The following is a 22,503-nucleotide window of genomic DNA, read 5'->3' on the forward strand; positions in this document are numbered from 1 at the left end:
TTGATCTCTTTGACGCCGCGGCCCTTTCTACTAGTTCTTTTCCATTCATTGTGAGTGCTTTCTTTCGTCGGGTCTTTTTCTGGGCTTTTTTGTCGCCGTAAGAACGGCAACGGCAGGGGAAGAGGAGCCCAGATAAACCTCCGACGGGAATCGAACGCGGGTCGCCTGCGTGCTGGGCGCTTATCGTAACCACTACACTATCTCCCCTGCCCTACTCGAATCATTGTGCCCGGTTGGTCGTGAAGCACTGGCTTACACTGCGTTCATTGCTGAATCGGAAAACATCGAGTATTACAGTGAGAAAAGGTGCGCGTCTTAAACGTAATTGTGGATTGGAATGACCAGCAGAGTCACGGAGCATTGCGGATATTTGATTACCATCAATATGATTTTGTGAGGTAGGAGCCAGTCCTAAACTCTTCAGAGTGGCAAGATAGCGTATATAGTGGTATAGTCCACAGCTACACACGAATGGGTTGTGGTGTCTAGTCAACTCCATCCAGTATTCCTACCTATGTGGTGGAGGTTTATCTAGGCTCCTCGTCGCCACCTTCATCATCCGTGCAAGCGGTGTGTTATAAAAGCCTAGAAGTGAGGGCCGCGCTACAAGTCGGCAGCTACGGAATACACACGAAGAATAATTGGTCTAGGCTAAATCGAGCATATATCAAGAAACCACAATACATCAAAGAATGAGACATTATAACGAAACAGACGATACGAGAAGAGAGCTAAGTACCTAAATTAATATGTAACAATACCATGCCAGTAGTAATTGCGTTCATAATGAAAGGTGTCGCGGGCCGCAAAATGAACGTTTGCGGGCCACGGGTTGAGAACCCCGCTGTAGAAGATGATACACAAGCGGGAATTCTGCTGGTACATAATTGAATGACAAACAGTTCCGAACAATTTTGCAAGTAAAATTTGTGGTAAAAGCGGGTCTTGTAGACGCATGGGTGCGGTTGGAATAACGCGAATGGGACGGATGAGTCCGAAATTTAAACAGTTGAAACAGTAGTCATTTACATGTTGGCCAGCAGTGGTCATTTCCATGTTGGTCAAATTCAAATATGAAAACTATAGCCTCCCTGTCATTTTATTTAGTTTATTGTAATGCAATGTAATTTTTTTCGAGAAAGTGTTTTTTTCCGGTCACCAACTATATCGTCACTGGAAAATCGAACTGTCTTGTAACCACTTTTAGTATTTTATTCTTGTATCAATAACCACTTTTAGTATTTTATTCTTGTATCACTATTTGGACATACATCTTTTGTTTTAACCGGGTTTCAAGTACCTAAGTAGCATGAATGTCTACTTGTCTAGTGACTTGGACATATGAACATGAATTTTCAAGGTAAATTGAAAACAAAACTGATTTATATCCAAATTATATGGCCAAAGTCAGTGCAAAAACGGACATAAGACTGTTTGGTTTTCCAGCGACAATATATGCTATATACATTGACTTCACATGATATTACCATCGATCATTTCCAATGACAAGCTAGGCATTCGGAGTTTCCAGATTGTTGGATACAAGTGTGAAGAAATTGTTGCTGCAGCAACAACAACAATAACTGAGCCGCACACAAAAGCAGCATAGTTAGCTGAATGGAAAAAGAAGCTTTAGACCTACCGATGACATCAGGTTTTAGAGAGAGAGAGAGGGAGAGAGAGAGAGAAATATTTAATGATTTGTTCAACCGAAAAAAAAATTAGCGGATGAAATAATAACAAAGGAACTTAACGGTGTACGACAGGGTGTGATCGATATGAGTCTGGGTAGGGTCAACTGGTCTGATCACACCCTGCGTTCAGAAATAGATATTTGAAGAGCTTCCTGGAGGTACAGAAATTCATTATTCCATTGATTGGTACATTCAAATTGAAAAGAGCCCGGATAATTTCGGTTGACACTCGTCGGGGGAAATCATCAGCAACTAATAGCGAATCGGAAAGAGCGTTGTATATATATCAACAATCGTATCACAAAATATGACGTCACTGGATATAATTTATAAATTGGTTGCAATTGACTGGGATTAATATATTCAGCTCAGCATTAGAAGTCAATGAAAAATTTGGGTTGGGATAATAGGGGGTCAGTGATGGGATATGATGTGACTTTATTTTTCTAGAGTTATGGTAGAGATACCAGACCCTAATTCAATCGCTTAATTATTAAACCTTGAGACTCATGATCATGGTTAAAGAATGTATTGTATACTGGTATGGACTTGAAAGTAACATTTACTCCCATCCAAATCGGCAATTTCAAAACCAAACATGGATAAGTAGGCCACACAATATCGAGGACATTACCAATTTGGGATATAGCCTATCATAGGATATCAATCCATTCAAATTACGTTATAGCGCAGGGGCGGGCAACTTCTTCAGTCGGCGGGCCGGATATAGGAAAATAAAGTACTTGGCGGGCCGGATTCCTGATTCCTGTATCGATACATTACTCGCCCATTTATCCACATATACGAGGAATAAATCGAATTTAATGAATGCATTTTAACGACAGCAATGTCACTTCAAAGCTATTTCTCGCCGCTAATGAGAAAGACAATGTCGATTTGAGAATATAGCATTGCCATACAGCAGTGGTCGGGAACCTGTGGCTCGCGAGCCAAATATGGCTCTTTTGGGGATAAGATACGGCTCTTTGACAAATATTTATTTTTGAACTGAATTGGTCAATGTTGCAGCGACTTGTTATCGAACTCTTTTCAAAAGCCTCAAATTTAAGTTACTGTCGCGCCGGCGACCAATATCACCTGCACATTCGATGTAGCCTACCCGACTCGAAATCTTGGATTGCGCGATACGTTGATTGATCAAAGAGGATAGCAGACATGGCGACACCAATATGAGAACGCAGTTTTCAAATATACATTGTCTTCCTGATCTACGCCACGAAATGAACTGCCGTGGATGTGACATTCACAATTACATACTCGATTTACAAACAACGCTATAGCTGTCCACGTTCTTGATTGGCAAGTAGCTCCACCGGCGATAAAATAGGCGTGTAGCCCAACGTTATATGTTACATCTAGATACTTTGAGAAATCGATCAGTATTTAAATTTTCGGGATCAGTGCCACAGTTACATTGGATTAATATCAGTTATAATAAATTCTAAGCTATTTACGATGAATTGCGTTATCAGTGATGGGGCTTGACCCGCGTGTGCCTTACCTATCGTTTCGCGCTTCATTTTCGATTAATAAAGTGCAAATTGTGGGAATTTTGGAGAAGAATGTTCAAAATCTAGTCATTCATGAATATCAATAGAAAATACCAATACTATTTAAAGGTTTCAAAATCTTCGTTAACAGCTTAGATTGGGTAGGCCTATAGATTGCTGTAATGACCATGTTTGGGACAACCTACGCATGTGATCATGGGTTCTCGCATTTAAAAGGAGCATCACGGCGAACCTACGTTCTCGTAACTCAAGTAAGGCAACCAGCATGATAAGTTCAAGTTTTTACAGAAAAAATGTGGCGCACACGACGAATCCCGGGTAGAGAGCTCGAATTAATACTACCATGACGTCAGAAATTTTCAATTGTAACGTAACATCTGATTGACATGTATGGCTCTTTGGGAGGTAAAATTGAAAACAATAAGGCCAATATGGTTCTTCGGACTAAAAGATTCCCGGCCACTGCCATAGGCACCGCCATGTCTGCTCTCTGATCAATCAACACGCAGTGCAGTCCCTAATTAAGATTGCAAGGCGTTCGATAATCCCGGTACCCTAAATTTACCAAGATAGCAATTCATTAGGGTTGCGTAGGTGACGAGATAGCATCGTTGTTCGACTGTGTAGCAGCGTTGTTTGACTGTGTGGCCTAATTAATCTAGATATTGAATTCATATGACCCGCGTCCTCTGCGAATTTTGAAAAGCGGCTCGCGACCCGTTTCAAGTTGGCGACCCCAGGCAGAAGCGGTGTCTTGCAAAAGCCTAGAAGTGTGGCGTGCTACAAGTCTGCAGTTACGTAATTAAAAATAAGAAAAATCAGCTTGGTGTAAATGACCGTTGCAGTCGATAAACAGCATGATTACCACAGACGACATTAGGGTCAGAATAAATCTTAAATGCCGATAATGCAAGTCTTCTCGCTTCGACGAACTTACGCGTAAGCTCCACTTTCGCACCTGCGCACTTGCGTATATGATAACATATACAGTCTCTAAAATTTGGCCTAGTGAGCAAGTAGTGGGAATCTCGGCAGACAGTGGCCACAGGCCACAATATTATGTAAGACGAAAAACTGTCCACGGGCCGTATGTTGCCCACCCCTTATCGAAAGCCAAATATGACATGGACCGTTTCTGGGAAGGAAAGCAAAAGTAGAATCAGCACATCGGTAGCATGCAGAACGTTGCCCATGCATTCAAATTTCCATCCTGTTGCAAGAATCTGCACTAGCGACTTTCATCGCTATTTTTGACGAATTGGTTATGGAGGTCGACCAGCTTATAAGATCTTGTCAATATTTTTGACGCGTATATTTAGTTTGTTTCAAATATACATTTATATTATCTCCATATTTCCTCGGTCACTATATACCGTAATTTTCCATGTGTAATACGCCCCCTCCAGTGCGTAATACGCAACCTTAAAATGGCATGTAACTTCTAGGGAAAAGCTTTTACCCGTGTATAGTACCCAGTACCGCATTCGCAGTACATGCATAGTTAGTACATGCGCAAATGCGGACTATACAATACAAGCTTCTCGTGTTGTCAAACATACCAACGATGGTTATGTTTTAGTATTCGATATCATTCTGCTTTGCTATGTCACTGTTGAACAATCATGACATAACCATCGCTAATAATTATACACTTAACGGCATTGTCTCAGCTATTTTAGAAATGTAGATAGTGGCTAAAGCCTGCGAGGCCCGCGACGCGATAGTTCAGGCTAGCGATGATATCTTGCGCACGAGGCCCATTAGAGATGCGGTTGCTCAGGCCAACGGTTGTATCATGCGCACCAGGCCTGTTGAAGATGCGATTATATTGTGCGCACCAGGCCTGTTGGAGGTGCGAATGTTTATGCCAGCGATTATATCTTACGCACATGGCCTGTTGTATAATACAAAAATGCCATTATTGCCATACAATAATACAATGTAGATATGCCATTGTTCAGGCCTGTCGTTGACGCGATAAATTAGCGCGGATTACCGCGCGCGCGTGCAGCAATCAATGACTTGAGTAATTTCGCTGGCGTACAAATAGCATACCACCTCAGAAAGAGATCGCGTGCTGTTGGGCAGCCCAGACAACTCACGCTATTGGCAACGCGTTACGCTGATAATACGAATTACCGAGCACGATGGCTGAATGTGATGCGCGATTGACAACAAACATGAAGAAAGGTTTTATTTCGAGGGATATTTTTTCAAGGCTTGTTTTACCCATATGCATAATGAGCAAAACATCGGTACATTTTGAGCATTATACATGGAAAATTACGTAATTGAATAAAAATGTCGCGTTTTGGCTAAGAATCGCTTTACTATAATGCGGCCCGGGAACCTTGAAGTTTGCCCACACCTGTTCTAGTCTAATTTGTGAAATGTTGTCATGCTCCGATTATAATCTAATTTGTGAAATGTGTAATTGCTGTAATTGCAAAGTTTGCCCACACCTGTTCTAGTCTAATTTGTGAAATGTTGTCATGCTCCGATTATAATCTAATTTGTGAAATGTGTAATTGCTGTAATTGCAATTATAATATAATTTCTGTTTGTTTTCTTCTGAAATGGTACCGGAGAACTTTATAGAGCAGTTTCAGTGGGTGTTAACTTTTTAGAGCGCGACCAAATTCTGAGTTTTATTCACACTGACACCCAAATCTCACATTGAACTGAATGCATTTCTTATGTTAGTATGCTATTATTTTAGCCAGACCCGGCTCCTGGTTAGGACATTATTGCACGCTGAGTTTTCATGACGTTATTGTTTTGGTGCTTAGTAAGATATGGCTCGTACGCAATGGTTCGTAAATCTCATGTGTCGGTTTGGCGTCCCCTGGCTTACGATGTATAATTTCGTGCACTATCTGATCACGTATATACAATACAATATATACCGGTTACAATATTCATACGTGAATATGAAATAGATACCCTACCCAATGGATTTCATAACATTAACATTCACCATATTGATGCGTGTACGTATAGTAGACCGATAGACATAAGCAAACAAGTCTTACGTCCGCAGTTACCTAATCCGGCTCGTTCGTGAATAGCGTAATGCTGGAATTATATTTCACCAGCGAAAGTGCGTGTTTGAATCGTATGTATGGGTAGCGATGGAATGCCCCGAATAAGTAACGGGTATGGGAAGCGATTCCTTCAGAATAGGTGTTGGTTAACCTATGGGGGTCCATCACAATGCTTTGGAGGGAGTTCTTGTGAACACATACGAGTAGAAGATAAAATGATTGAGCGCAGAAGAGAAGTTTGTTAACCTTATAGATCAAAATATAGCCTAGTCTACGAAAATGACGTGCTTAACGGGACGGATTCCTGAATCGATACATCAATCGCGTATTAATCCGCCAAGACAAGGAAGAAATCGTATTTAGTGTTAACTTCAAGTGTAAAGCATAGAGACCAAAACAGTACCGGTATTCAATGAATTTATTAATTTTGTGTACTTCAATATCTGTTGAAATCGATGAGACATTTGTGGTCGAGCAAAGCTGTCAGCAAGTTCTTTGAACTCTGACTGCATGTCAGACGGAGAAACCCGTGTTCATGGTCGTACAAAGTACTACAGCGTAATAACCTACAATGACTATAATTTGGCGTGGTAAGTACGTTTTGAGGGCTTATGGCAGACTGTGGCCGCCTGCCACATTATAATGAAGACCAGAAACTGTATGCGGGCCTCTCCAAATCCCGTCGCGAGCCGGGTACAGCCCGCGGGCCGTATGTTACCCGCCCTCGGCCTAGTGGAATATTAAAACAAATCCGCTTACAGGCGAAGAGATCTCCGACAACAAATCCACGCTTACCATGTTACACAAACCTGTTGGCATCTATGAATGCATTGCTGAGAACGATCTTGGAGAGAGTAGAGCCGAATTCGAATGGAACCCGGAATTTGAAGGTCAGTACGATTGACAATATTGGACAATGGACATATCTCGTCGAACGCCTTTTAATATTATAGCGAGGTGTTAGTCATTTTGACTTCCTTTTTAAATTTCCAGAGCTGCCCGAACCCATCACCGTTGCCACTTTAGTAAAAGTAGGACTAGTGCTGTCAATTTAAACTCTAGTATAAGTGGAAGTAGCTATTCTCGAAACACCACAAGCCTACGATACAATCAAAATATAGGGAGGTGTCAAAACGACTTGGGGTGGTCTTTGAAATTAGACACCAACCTGGTCGTAGGCGATGTAAAGAGGAGGCATGCACAAAGTAAAAGAAGTTAATATAGAAGGAAGTGATTTCCAAGAATACATTTGATTTGCGGTTCGCATAATAATTTTAGCAGCCCCAGTTAATCTGAGTTGGCTTCTTTCGAAATCGCAATAGGTATCCTGATCCTCCCGACTATAGATGCCGTAACACAGCTGTTTTAAATAGTACCAGTTCCTGTTTCTCTCACAAAAGTGACGCAAACTCCTCCCAAAATTACTTTCCTCTTTTCAAAATACAAAATGTAAAAAGCAGGTGTTTTTGTCTAAAAAGTTACTGACCACCTACAGGTAACACTCAAGTAGAAGATAGAAGGCATCGAAAATTACTCGAGTCGCCAGCTTGGTCAACTATGTAATACGTTAAGATACCGCCACAGTATTCGAAAGTCGAAGAGGTATTTCAGGTGCTAAAGAGGGTGGAGTGCAAAAAAGAAAAATTTGAATTTCAAAAAGTGCAATTGATATATACTTGGCCCTACACCTCAAATGAATTACTTCTATCGTAATTTCAGGTTCTTGCACCCTCTAATGGTCGTGCAATTTCACCGAACGTGTCGAAAATAGCTAATTTTGCCATGTCTAGATAACCGCTTATGCTAGAACGCCAGTTTTGGGCTTAAATCTGCGAAAGCAACATGTTTCTGTCTCACTTCCATTGAACTTTGTCTTGAAAATGTACAGAAAAAAAGTTGTGTAAAATTGAGCACTGGGCTAAATCTAAACGTTCTATAGTAGAATACCTATACAAAGAAGCGCAATGTCGGAATCAGATTCCGCAATCGTGACCAGTAATCGCTCTTGTCAAGTCCGCTGCCAATATTCGCAGAAAAATACAATTTGCACAAGTGTTATCTGATGGTGATTTTTTTCAGCTTTAGCACAGATCGCAAATACACAATCTCGGATATACGCAGTAGTAGGTGTTGTCGTTGCCGTGTTCGTTGTAACCGCAGTATTGGTCTTTTTGGGAAGAAAGCACATCAGGTAAGCACTAAGCACCGCTTTAACAGCAAATACTTAGAAACGTTGGACTCGATTTACACCGCCGTATAACTCTGAGGCAGATTCTGGTTTCGTGTGCCAAGGGGGTATATTCACACCCGTTTATCAGGGGTCGTACACGGGTGAAAAGACACGCTTTTCGGTAATTGAATATGTATATATCCGAAAGATCGGTCTGTTTGAAGTGTTATTAGTAGGGAAAGTTTTTGTTGCAGTCAAATCCGACGAAAGTTGCCCTTATTTTCCACAAAAGTTGCATGTATTTTTCACAAAAGTTACACTACAAAGTTGCATTTATGGACAAGTTCCTTGTAATTATGAGGGTATGAGACACTCGAATCGATCCGTATCCAAGGCACTCTAGCAAAACTCAGTGGTGGCGACCTCAACAAAATCAATAGCCTGAAAAAATGACCCAGTGAAAATAGAACTTTCGACGGTCTAGCCTGAATATACGTCAACTCAGAAAGGACCTCAAGTTTAAACGACAGTGAAACAATCAAGCGATCTATTTACTGATAGTGTCAAATATTTCCAGCAGACATGGGGTAATCAGACATGGGGTAATCGCGATTAGTAATCGTAATCGAATACGACGATTACAACATTTTCAAGTAATCGTAATCGCAATCGATTACATTTGAAAAAAATCCAAAGTAATCGTAATCGTAATCGACTACTTCACATATCTAATCGATTTCTTTGTGAAAGAACGATTACTTTTTATTTGTACAATGAATATGACATAACCGAACATTCGTGAACAAGGAAGAGATATTGCACCAGGTTATTGATAGCGTAAACGGTTGATTTTCGAACGCCAATGCTCATTATTACGTCAGAAGTATTAGCTTTGCTCGCCCTTGCGTAAGAAGTATCCACACGTAGTAAATATATATTCGATGTACATTGTTGTGTTATTGTTGGAACAGAGTAAGCCATGCTGTATATCAGGTTATCAATACATTCCAGACGCCACTACCTCGCAGCAAGATAATAATCAACACTCTGCCTAGTTTCAAATAGTAACTTATGTATTGATGTTTGGTTATGCTTAGTTAAACGCAGTTTGACCGTTGCTGCTTGGCGAGCAGTAGGCCCCTCTATGTAGTATACGTATGTATTGTACGTACACCGGAATAAGATTTGAAATTTTGTACTCGTCAAATAAAACATTACGGTGGTTTAAATCAACAGGTGCTGATATATATCACAACCGAGCCGTTCTTTCCCGTTTCTCGTAATGGCCGCTTGCAGTATCTGTGGAAGGTAGAATTTGAGGTTCACTTTATCTTATTCTCATATGACTCTACTTGAAACGGGCGCCAATCGTTATTTATACCTGTCACCATAGCCATCCGCTTATACACCATGTTAGCGTGGGTTGTAGGCAGGGCATGGTATGGTATGGTATGGTATGGAAGTATGGTATGGTATGGATCGATATTTTGGTATGGAATATGGAACGATGCAAGTATGGTATGGAATGGAAGATTTTAATCTATGGTATGGAACGACATTTCCATACTTCCATACTTTGTTATTTTATGCATTTTATAGTGATCTGTGCAAGCTTCATCAAGCGTACATTGTTCGCTGTTCACAGAATTCGATCGCTTTGTTATGTGTGAACGCTGTGTAGGAACAAATACACGCTTATGCTTATGCAAGGGTTTTAGGAGCACCTTGAATGACATGATTTTGTGATGCAATAATGACAACAAAATGTTGATCCTATCTACTGCAACAACTTATTAGGTTTAATTGTCTCTGTAAGTAGAAGCTCAGACGAAGTAGATGTCCTGGGGTATAGGCTCACTGTCTGGTACTTAACTGAGAGAGAATGTCCTGCGTTGTAGCGTGAATTCTTCGGACGAATATATTGTTCAGACACAATTTATTATCAACATATTTCAGTAGGTTTGCATGAAGTCTCATCTCGAATTTGCTATCGCACGAGTTTATAAATGCTCGATATTATCGTAATAGGAAGTTGCGTCACGTGCGCATATAGCGTGAATTTACACTGTTGATATACGCCCTAGACACACCGTCGCACCGTCCCTTTTTTGAGGGAGCGAACATGCAATGAGCGGAAGTAAGTAGAAACGAATAGGCGTAGAAACGAATAGGCGTAACAACAGTAATTACTTTAGCCCAGTGCTTTTCAACCTGTGTGACGGTTCGCACTAGTGCGAACGAAAAAAATTTCAGTGCGAATGACGAGCGTTGTGCGAATGGTGCGAATGAAAAATCCGGATGAGTGCGAACGGCAAGCGTGGTGCGAATGGTGCGAATGAAAAATCCGGATGAGTGCGAATGAAAATTGTCTGAGTTTCTCACTTTTTCCAACGTGGAATAAGTCAACTAATTTTGTCGTTTGGAAGCAACTCTAAAAACTTGTTGGTGGATAGGCTTTTCTAGTTCAGAAGTGAGGAACGATCCCGATGCGTGTACTGTACTTCTACAATGCAAAGTTTGAGATAATATTTCCGCGCGAGAGGATTACGTCACTGCATAGAAAAAAGAAGGAGTTGAATCGTTATTAGTTGCTCACTTGCTCGGGAACATACACCGTGTATGGATTGGATATTGTATCAGTGTTGCCAATTTAGCGATTTTCGCGCTAGATCTAGCGATTTTTCATCCGGTTTAGCGCTAAAAAATATGGATCTAGCGTCCAGCGATAAATCTAGCGATTTTTGAAAAGGTATTTAGCGATTATTTAGCGCTTTTTACCGAAAATAACTAATAAAGATCGGTTCTGGCCGACGACTATGGCGACTCATCTGCCACAAGAGCGCGGACTCCAATGATATGTAATGAAATTAATGATGGATTACTAGCGTACGGATAGATACGCAACTCCTGGCGGTTACGCATGGGCAGACAGTGTCTCTTCTTGCTGTGTAATCTAAAAGTAGCATAATTGACAGTGCTACATCTGGCGACCTGAGCGCTGCAATTTAATATGATTGGCCTTGATTTCGAAGAAACAAAATAAAATCTCGTCGGGACAATGGAACCATGCACCCCGAAACAGCCCTCGAAGTCTGAAAACCAGCATTGCTTCAATAATGGCACCGCCGCAACACAATGGACATAACAATGACCAATTTCGTCCAGTGATTGTTCTGATCAATGTCGATTTTCAGACTCTTGGGGCTACTTTGAGGTCGTTGCATTGTCTTTACAAGAATTTAATCCGTATTGTCGGAATCAGTGTGACACTGGCGTTTAAGACCAAATTCATTAAATTTCTTACTCCGGGTTGGTCCTCTACTTTTAGTGGCTGGCAAACCCGGTTCAAGTCATGTTGTATCGGGTCAAGTCGCATGTTGCGTACAAGTGTGTCAAGTCGCATGTCGTGTTCAAGTACTCCAACTCAGTTTCGAGCGCATTTCCACGGTACATCGCATCACTATTCACGGACGCATGGAGCAAGGCACGCTTATAGAGTGAGCGGTTATGCCTGCAAACCTGGTCAGTGGTCACGTATAGCGATCATTGCGCAAAGCGATCCGCTCTACCGAAACGCACTGCACGTTTTGTTCCGCTTAGAGATGAATATTACGTATTATGAACTAGAAATATGATAAGTGACTTTGGCCCCTAGGCGAGTAAAATACAGATGAGAAGAGTGTATTGATATTATGGTTCAATTTAACACCTTTAGCAATTAATGTAGATCTAGCGCTATTTTTTAGCGCTTTTTTCTCAATATTTAGCAACATCTAGCGATTTTTGACACCAGTTTTAGCGATTTTCTTCCATCCGGAGTTGGCAACACTGTATTGTATACGGACCTTGTAGGAATGTAGGTAAAAGTAGCTGATGCCAGTGTTGACATTTGGCATGTTTGAATGCAAAATATTAGAATTTTGGCACACATTCATGTTGGTTAACAACATAATTTAGCCTTTCTTCAGCTATAACAATTAGCACATTAGATCTATAACAAGTTTTGTTTCCTCGTGTACCTCACCAAGGATTAGAGGCTGTTATAAATAAAATTATTGTTAGCACATTAGCGTCTTACGTCCAATAAATAGTTATCTTGCATCACATCGAATTATCAAGTCACTGGGCACTGGGCAGTTTATGTACTGACCAGTGCAATGGCCTGTTTGTAATATGAACTCCACAATTCAGGCTTAGACACGCTTCCCTGTTCTTCGACTGATGATCTCAGGCCAAGTCTAGATCGTAAAGGCATATGCATATATATAATATATTGGTGATTCCACTAGGCTTGCTGATTCATAGGAAAAGTTTGCCTAGTTCGTGTTCGTACGAATCGTACCGCCTTTGTACAACAAACTTTGTAATACTCCGAACTCTACCGGTTTAGCTTGAGCAGATGAGCACTGAGCACAGTGAGCAGTGACCACCCTCTGCAGAGCAAAATCAAATCCACCAAGCCGTGTCATACGATATTCCTATGCAGCCTAATTAGACTGTTGAACCTTATAACTCTTTATGCATAAGGATATTTGTAATAGTAAAGATAATTTGGCATTATTTCAGTCAGTTTTTCAATAATGTACGATTGACCTAAGAGCCATCTCGCAGTTGGCTGCCCGGGCCGATATAACTGTGTGGTAATCATGAATCTTATGTGAGTAATAATTATTCAAGAAGGTGAATGTGTTGGCTTTGACAACACGGGGATGCCGAACGTTGTTATTGAAAGATATGTTGATTCGTGTACTGCATAGATAAGAAGTGAATGAAGCCTAAGCTTATTCATAAACAACTGTCATCAATTACTCGGATTGTGTGGCTTTGTATAGCAATGCATTCCTGATTTTAACGTCCACCGTGCCATCCAATCGTCTAACATTAGAGTTACCATATCTCGGAATCGGGAAAGAAGGACACTATTTCAAAATTTTCAAACACAGAATACCGGTGGAAAATCCTGAAAAAGTAGTAAATTTTTACCATTTCGTAGTCGGTTGACTAAATAAAAAAAAGGTCAACTTTCGCTCAGCTCCCGAAATACCCGCCGCAGCGTCACTTCGGTGCTGATTTACGGCATCTCGGTCGAGTTTTGCTATAAATTTGACCAGAATTCCTAAATAACGTATGGTAGTCGTATCTCACAAACCTTAGTACGCGTAGCATCTTTTCGAATGTTGTCAGAAAAATGAACCACAAGCAGGTGCTAGTCGCAACATTGATGCTACGATTCAAGTGCAGTTTCACTATTTTCTGCGTTCTAAATGCAAACACATTCACATCGCGATGACGTAACATATGGATTTAATGACGAAGTGATATTGTTGTGAGTGAATATTGTTCTTGGGTTCGCCCGTTAAGCTTCCAAGGAAATCACTGCGCGATACCCCCGGAAAATACAACTAACTTCTTGAGAACAACGAGAGTGCGATATCTGTGATTTTCCTACTGCGGTGATTTTAGTGCTTGATTAGTCAATAATACGATGCGCTGAATGCAAAATAATGAAGCTCTGTACCTCCAAGAAGCTCTTCGAATACAAAAGTGATAAGTTTCTTCATTTTATTTTCGTGTACTAAATTTCGGCTGACTGGTGCGAATGAAATTATTTTTCAAAAAAAAAGTGCGAATGGAGCTCAAAAAGGTTGAAAAGCACTGCTTTAGCCAATCAATACCACTCACTAAGACTACGAGAGAGATGAACAAGTTTTCTACAGCTTTTCTAATATACAAGTTAGCCTAGCAGATCACAACACAATTCCAGATTAATACACTAGAATAAGTAATAGTAACCTAACACTACACAACAATCCAGATTAACATACAAGAAAGGGTAGCCTAACAACTAACTACATTTAGCCTATACAATACAACACAACTCCAGATAACCAGAGCAAAATTTGTCATTCAAAACTACACTTCCCGGATTAATACACTAGAATAACATAACACAACATAACATAACATAACATAAAAAACAACAAATACACAATACATTCCAGTAGGCTTGCATGAAGTCTCATCTCGAATTTGCTATCGCACGAGTTTATAAATGCTCGATATTATCGTAATAGGAAGTTGCGTCACGTGCGCATATAGCGTGAATTTACACTGTTGATATACGCTCTAGACCAGGGGTTCTCAGCCATTTTTTGGCTGTGGCCCATTTTCCGGTTGGAAAATATTCTGTGGCCCACCTCATATAAAGTCATATAGTGCATTTCAATGTGTGGTGGGCTAATCGCCGCCGATATGGCTAGTTCCCTAAAATATACGCATTTTACTTTCCTTACTGTTCACATTTAAAATATCGATCCTAAGGAACATGAAATCGCACGAAGCGCGACAAAAAATTTCAAGGTAAATAAATCTCCAACAGACAACCAACGAAATAAATATTAGCAACTTTGAGCTCTCCCAATTGTGGGTTAGGGGTGAGAAAGTTACGGCCCTGCAATATCGTATAAATCTTGTGTACATCCTCTGTTCGACTCAAGTCGAGAAAACCAATGATCCAATCCCCGCATCCACTGTGTGATTGGTGGTTTAATTCCACTGTGGCGGGGAATACTATACCCATTCTGGGCCCGCTTCAAACAACTCTTTGATGAATGGGATACTGCAGAGAAGTGGAGATTTTTTTTAATATGCAAGTAATACAATGTAGGCCTATCTAGTATATGTCTTGTACCTTTTGAAGTTGCGATGTAATAACATTAATTCCAATGGTACCACCAATTCATGTGACTCTTACATTATGTATAATGATTCCAACGCCGGACATTTTTAGACCCACTCCGAAGATTAATGTGCTGTGACAGTGTTCCAACTCCTCAATCCATTATGACTCTGCCGGAATACTTGGATATTTCAGCATTAACTTTCAGTTATTATATAATCGAAATTATTTTCGTTGCTGTTGGCCGGAGGTTGTCATAGCTGGGGGGACAAAAGCCGCTGTATCCCCCCCCCCAATTTCGACTTGTACATTCGTGACTCCATACGTGCTACTAGGTATCATCAGAGTCGGATGAAAAGCTATATGTAGCATACGTATAATTCGATAATAATCAATATATATTTTTTTAATATCAACAAAATAAATGCAACCAAACTTTCACGAAAAATGTTCATAAAATCCGAATCACGAGACTTGAACCGACACCCAATGTATCGCTGTAATCGTGAAACAGCCGCCTAACCAACTGAGCTACTCTCAAAGCGAGAGAGAAATATGTGATGCCCCTATACCAAGAAGTGTTCTCAACTTTTTGAAAATAAAAGAGAATTTGCTTCTTGAATTTGCGACTACGTCATACATAGACGTCCTCGGGATAGAATCATCGCCTGACTGATTTCACAGCAATATCAGGATTCCAAAATGACCCGAGTGAGGTTCTTACGATAATACAATCGACTGTAACGACCGCTGATATACCGATGGCTACAGTTGGCTATAGCGCGATTGATGCCAGGCGTCTCGCATTCAGCGCACATACACGCGCGGCGCGTTATTGTAGTATTGACGACGTTCATTCAATGATTCAATTCACAGTGCCGGACGCCGATGTATGTAATCGCTTCGTACGAGTTACTAAGTACTAGATAGTGTTTATCGAAACACACCTTGCTCTTGTACAACAAGTATAGAACTGAATATATATTGGTTGGATTGACAGGTAGTCATATCTGCAATATAAAATGCAGTGTTTCACTGCTATTTTACTGGGCATTTGAAGAAAGATTAGGTCATACGGGGCCTACGATAAGTTATCGTAGGCCCCGGGTCATATTATGCAAGCCTTTCATCGACAATGGTGATGTAGACAATCGCTTTGAGACAAGGGCTGTCTATTGAACCAATAGGCATCCTGATAACCCAGCTATCACGACATGCGCATCCCAGCAATCAGTTTCGAAGTGCACAACTCGACCGCCGACTCTACATACCTATTTATTCGCTAATTTGACAATGGACATTGAACATTCAACCATATTTAGGTTTTGTTCTCTACCATGGGCCAGATCTGAAACATTTTCACCAGAAGTGAAGCCATTTACGGACATGAATTTTCTGTTATATCGATTGCGCTTTGGAGATCTTGTAGCTCGCTGAACTGAATACCATCATGTTGGAAATGCTGTATTAGTATGAAAAGCAGCAATCGATATGCGTAATCTGCAACAGCGAATCTTCGCTAATCACAACAGCAAATATATTACCGCGTGTTATTGTTTGGGTGATAACATAGTATCGCGGACGTTGAAATGATTCATTTCACAACGCCGGTATATGTAATCGCTTATCCATCCTTTGTACGAGTTCGTGCCATGTGTTGAAACTAACAATGCTGTTGTACAACACGCGCATCGCAGCAATCAGTTTCGAAGTGCGTTCGTGACCGCAGACTCTACAGTCTACATACCTCGATCCGCTAAATTGAAAATCGACATTCAACCATATTTTTGTAAAGTAATTTATTGCGTGGCGCAATATATGCCATTGGCTTTGCTGGTCGTCAAATTTTCATGAATGACCTGCGCGTTGTGGACGGAAATCTCGAGCAGACACGAAAATACCTTTCAATACCAGAATCGCGACCGGAGCTTTGATGTGCCGGTGCATTTCTTTTTATTCGCTACTACGGGAAAGACGTGAAACATTTCCACCAGAAGTGAAGCCATTTACGGACATAAATTTGCTGTCATATCAATAGCGGAGATCTTGTAGCTCGCTGAAGAACATCATGGCAGTATTGTTGTATTAGTATGAATAGCAAAAATATTCAATATGCGTAATCTTCAACAGCAACAGAAAATACATTGCTAAAACCCGCGCATGTTATTTCGTAACATATTTTTACTTCCAGTTCGAAGAATCTTCTGTGCGACTAATTTTTGATTATAAGTATTCCAATAGATGGGCAATGGGCATAACCAACACATGTTAGGAGAAAAGATCTGCAAATGAATTTGATGTCTCGGAGATGCGCTGATTTAGGTCACGGGCGCTGGTTTATCTCACGCGCGCACATTCACGCGAACGTCGTGGCGAATTGTATTTTGCGCAAAACGTTTTTATATATTCAATCTGCATTTTGAACAGGCTATTCGATAGTATAAGATGTTATTTATGGCTCGACGTATGCGTATTGATAATAGCTATCCATCTGTAATAGTTGTAATTGTCTACGACCAGAACAACCCAGGAAATTTTGGATTAAGTAAAGCGTGTTCGTGAAAATACGCTCAGTTATCATTAATGAGTGTGCCGTTTCGATCGGGTTAAAGTATTTCGGTGACTATACCTTTAATGATGTGATAGAATGAATGCATTTTTAGAATAGTAGGATACTTTATCTACATCCTGTGCAAATATAAGCGTCTTATTGATATATTGCAATGCCGTAATGAGTGATAGGAATAGTTTGCATTTAAGGTTGCGTTGCCGCTATTGTGAAATCGTAGTTTTGGATGCGTATTTTAAAGTATTTCGCTGACTATACCTTTAATGATGTGATAAAATGAATGCATTTTTAGAATAGTAGGATACTTTATCTACATCCTGTGCAAATATAAGCGTCTTATTGATATATTGCAATGCCCTAATGAGTGATAGGAATAGTTTGTATTGAAGGTTGCGTTGCCGCCATTGTGAAATCGTAGTTTTGGATGCGTATTTTAAAGTATTTCGCTGACTATACCTTTAATGATGTGATAAAATGAATGCATTTTTAGAATAGTATGATACGCTATGTACATCGTGTGCAAATATAAGCGTCTTATTGATATAATGCGATGCCCTAATGAGTGATAGGAATAGTTTGTATTGAAGGTTGAGCTGCCGCTATTGTGAAATCGTAATTTTGGATACTATATCTTTAATGATGTGATAAAATGAATGCATTTTGAGAATAGTATGATACTTTATGTAAAGCGTGTGCAAATATAAGCGTCTTAGTGATATATTGCGATGCCCTAATGAGTGATAGGAATAGTTTGTATTGAAGGTTGCGCTGCCGCTATTGTTAAATCGTAATTTTGGATGCGTATTCAAAGTATTTCGGTGACTATACCTTTAAAGATATGATAAAATGACTGCATTTTTAGAATAGTATGATACTTTATCTACATCCTGTGCAAATATAAGCGTCTTATTGATATATTGCAATGCCCTAATGAGTGATAGGAATAGTTTGTATTGAAGGTTGCGTTGCCGCTATTGTGAAATCGTAATTTTGGATGCGTATTTAAAGTATTTCGGTGACTATACCTTTAATGATGTGATAAAATGAATGCATTTTTAGAATAGTAGGATACTTTATCTACATCCTGTGCAAATATAAGCGTCTTATTGATATATTGCAATGCCCTATTGAGTGATAGGAATAGTTTGTATTGAAGGTTGCGTTGCCGCTATTGTGAAATCGTAATTTTGGATGCGTATTTAAAGTATTTCGGTGACTATACCTTTAATGATGTGATAAAATGAATGCATTTTTAGTATAGTAGGATACTTTATCTACATCCTGTGCAAATATAAGCGTCTTATTGATATATTGCAATGCCCTAATGAGTGATAGGAATAGTTTGTATTGAAGGTTGCGTTGCCGCTATTGTGAAATCGTAATTTTGGATGCGTATTTAAAGTATTTCGGTGACTATACCTTTTAATGATGTGATAAAATGAATGCATTTTTAGAATAGTATGATACTCTATGTACATCGTGTGCAAATATAAGCGTCTTATTGATATAATGCGATGCCCTAATGAGTGATAGGAATAGTTTGTATTGAAGGTTGAGCTGCCGCTATTGTGAAATCGTAATTTTGGATACTATATCTTTAATGATGTGATAAAATGAATGCATTTTTAGAATAGTATGATACTTTATGTAAAGCGTGTGCAAATATAAGCGTCTTAGTGATATATTGCGATGCCCTAATGAGTGATAGGAATAGTTTGTATTGAAGGTTGCGCTGCCACTATTGTGAAATCGTAATTTTGGATGCGTATTCAAAGTATTTCGGTGACTATACCTTTAAAGATTTGATAAAATGACTGCATTTTAGAATAGTATGATACTATATTAGCCATATTGCGATGCCCTCTAATGAGTGATAGGAATAGTTTGTATTGAAGGTTGCGTTGCCGCTTTTGTGAAATCGTAATTTTTGATGCGTATTTAAAGTATTTCACCTTTAAGGATGTGATATGTGATGCCGCTATTGTGATATCATAGCAATTTACAACGTACGTTGTAAATTGCTATGGTGATATCGTAGTGATAGTGATATGTTGTAATGGTCGTATGGTCGGTGCGAAATTCGAAACTCAATGTTTGAAACCCTTCTAAACTGAGATTATTGTCGTCCTTACTTTATTACATTACTCATATCACCATTTAATACTCTAAAACACGATACTGATGCGATACTACTGATGCGATACATCCTCCTATCTGTTCATGAAATCGCATTGTGTCTTATCGCATTGTACATTGTGTGTGACTTGTTCAGATAAAAATATAACCCAACCATGTTATGTTATAATTTAGGTAGCGCGTTCCGTGGTTCCGTTCACACCGCCCATATGAAATACTACAACATGAATTCATATATTACCGTGTTGAATATTTGATATACTGACGGGCGAAGCACTCTCATGATAGTGATTCAGCATAACCGTATATATGACGTAAGCATATTCCGGCGGCTTCACAGTGGTGGAATTATAGAGTAACATAAGCTACACAGTATAGAGTAACATAAGCTACACAGTATTATTCACTAGTCATAACGACTCGCCACCGCTACCTAAATGTTGAACTGTCTAACTAATTCCGACGCAACTTCAAGAAATACACGACGAATCGCCTTGAACGCCATTGAAACAAGCACTGAGCTATCATGTTTTGGGTGCATCCATCTGACCGTGACCATTCTGCCGGCTAACAATGGGAGAACAATCGAGTCGTCACTCCAGTCATACTCTATAGTGGAATAGAGTCCCACTGATAAGTGTCTCTGCAGAAATATCTGTGGGGACTGTCGGCCACCCTTAACTGATATTCATTGACCCGTGCAATGACATCATCACTTACACAACTCGTTCTTTGGTCATTATTACAGTTGTCTTTTATTCGTTAATATAAACATTATAAATTCTTACTACTGCATTGCTATGTCCCATTATGAGACGGTACACAGAACAAGCATTTATGAAGGTTGTTTATGGGCTACTGTTGCGGGGGTCGGTCACCCGGTAAGTTAAAACATCGCCTGTTGACATAAGACCTGCTGCTTAAGCATTCAAATGCAATGTTGGTGCTTTAGATTGATGGTGTTGGAATAAGAAAGGTATGAGAGTTCTTCTGTCTTCAGTATGGTAGGATTAATTTATGAAGACAATAGAATATAGGTATGGTTCAGAAAATTTACACCTCTCCCTACAACCCGCTTGAAACCTTACCAATAAACAAGGCCTTTGTGAAATGAACAAAAATCGGCGAAACTTGACCAGTCTTCAGCAACAGCCCATTATCGTCTTCCATCCATGGATAAAAAAGTTGCAGATTCTCAGTCCGCTCCCTGTCGTCTTCAAACTGGAAAGTTCCCGCCAAATTAACGCGATATCAACCATCAAAAGCATGCATCATAATACCATTATCATGCAATCGAAACTTACTTGGTCGTCCAACATGTTCTGATAAGGGTTGTCCAGTATCTTGATAAATTCGCTGGCAAATTTGTGAAAATAGCATATCTCCAAACTGAGCCCGATATTCGACGGCTTGCAGAACATGATCGCTTGCGCCACCACGCTGAAAATGTCTGAACATAATGAACAATGAATAACAGGGATGTTACGAACAGGCCACGAACAGCAAGCCTGGATAAGTACAATAGCTCGTCAAAGGCGGCGTCTGTGTTTGAATACCACTTTCCCGTGGCGGTACAAATAAAGAATAAGATAGACTAAGTGCTTGTAAACCTTTCTCGGATCACTCTTCCATACAGATTACACCTGCACTCTGACATTATAATAAACTATAAGTTTGTGACGAGTCACTGTCTGGTATCAATAATTTTTGTGCCACAATCGGGAAGGATTTTATTGAGTGATAAATTTATTCAATTACTTCTCAGCAATAAGGCTAGGTGAAATCGAATATCTGGGTGTTTGATACCGAATGAAGTATCAAGCTTCAAACCCAGTCAACTATTCGAGTGCCACCGGTTACGACACAATAGCCGGCCTAATAACGACTTGAATAGTTTAAATCGCTATCATAATAATCTGACATATCCAATGTAGACTACTTAGACGTAGCCTACATATCTCTATCAGCTGAAGGATATTGCGCGAAAATTGGTAGGGCCCTAATACATTCTGTGGACCCAGTTCTACCCTTACAAGTCAAGGAAAGGCTGGTGTGTGCTCGCTTGTACCGAAGCGCATAGAAAAAGTATCAACAGCGCAGCGTTTCTCTGTGGCGCGGTTGCACTATAGATAGGCTTACCATATTTTGGAAATCTAAAAGGGGTACACTGCGAAAAGGATCAGTTTTGAAATGTTTTGTGGTCTCTGTCATGTTTTGTTTAACTTGCTGTTTTGTTTAATGTTTGAAATATACCATTCTTCCATTTAACCGTGTATGCTTGCTTATATAGGCCTATCTATACCTGTTGTTGTTGAAATGGGTTTTCGGCTATGATATTGATGGATGAGTATTGATAGAGCAAAATTCAGTTCAGTTTATTATTAACACTGTTATCAATCAATATGCCACACAACAAGGTTTAGATTAGCCCACTGGTTCTCTAACTTTTTTAGACACGCCCCTTTTTATGACAGTGAATATTTCGTGCCCCCCCCCCTTATCGTCATAGCTAGCACACAATGAAACCAAAAAGTTGGCAATCCTAACATATAGTTTGATGGTATTGAAGGTTATGACTGTTGATGAGAGAATACTCCAACACGAAATTTAGATTGTTGCACCGAGCAACAACAATAAAACGGAGTTGAATCAGACCAAGCGGCGAAAACGTTTCAGTTC

General features: G+C 39.9%; 1 protein-coding gene across 1 annotated transcript in view; it reads right to left on the reverse strand.

The window, feature by feature from the left end:
• LOC145459906 (uncharacterized) overlaps positions 1–21,405 on the reverse strand; it is a 146,140-nt gene extending 124,735 nt beyond the window's left edge. The window contains exons 1-2 of the mRNA XM_080338411.1: positions 21,129–21,405; positions 20,913–21,045 (exon numbers count right to left, since the gene is read on the reverse strand). Of these exons, the coding sequence (XP_080194537.1) occupies positions 20,913–21,045; positions 21,129–21,245 (250 nt within the window). The 5' untranslated portion in view covers positions 21,246–21,405. The remainder of the gene's footprint in view (positions 1–20,912; positions 21,046–21,128) is intronic.
• Positions 21,406–22,503: the final 1,098 nt, after the last annotated feature.

This window comes from Botryllus schlosseri, unplaced genomic scaffold, assembly GCF_051294905.1.
Source record: "Botryllus schlosseri isolate E-star unplaced genomic scaffold, Bs_hap1 Bs23a, whole genome shotgun sequence".
In the NCBI taxonomy this organism is placed as follows: domain Eukaryota; kingdom Metazoa; phylum Chordata; class Ascidiacea; order Stolidobranchia; family Styelidae; genus Botryllus; species Botryllus schlosseri.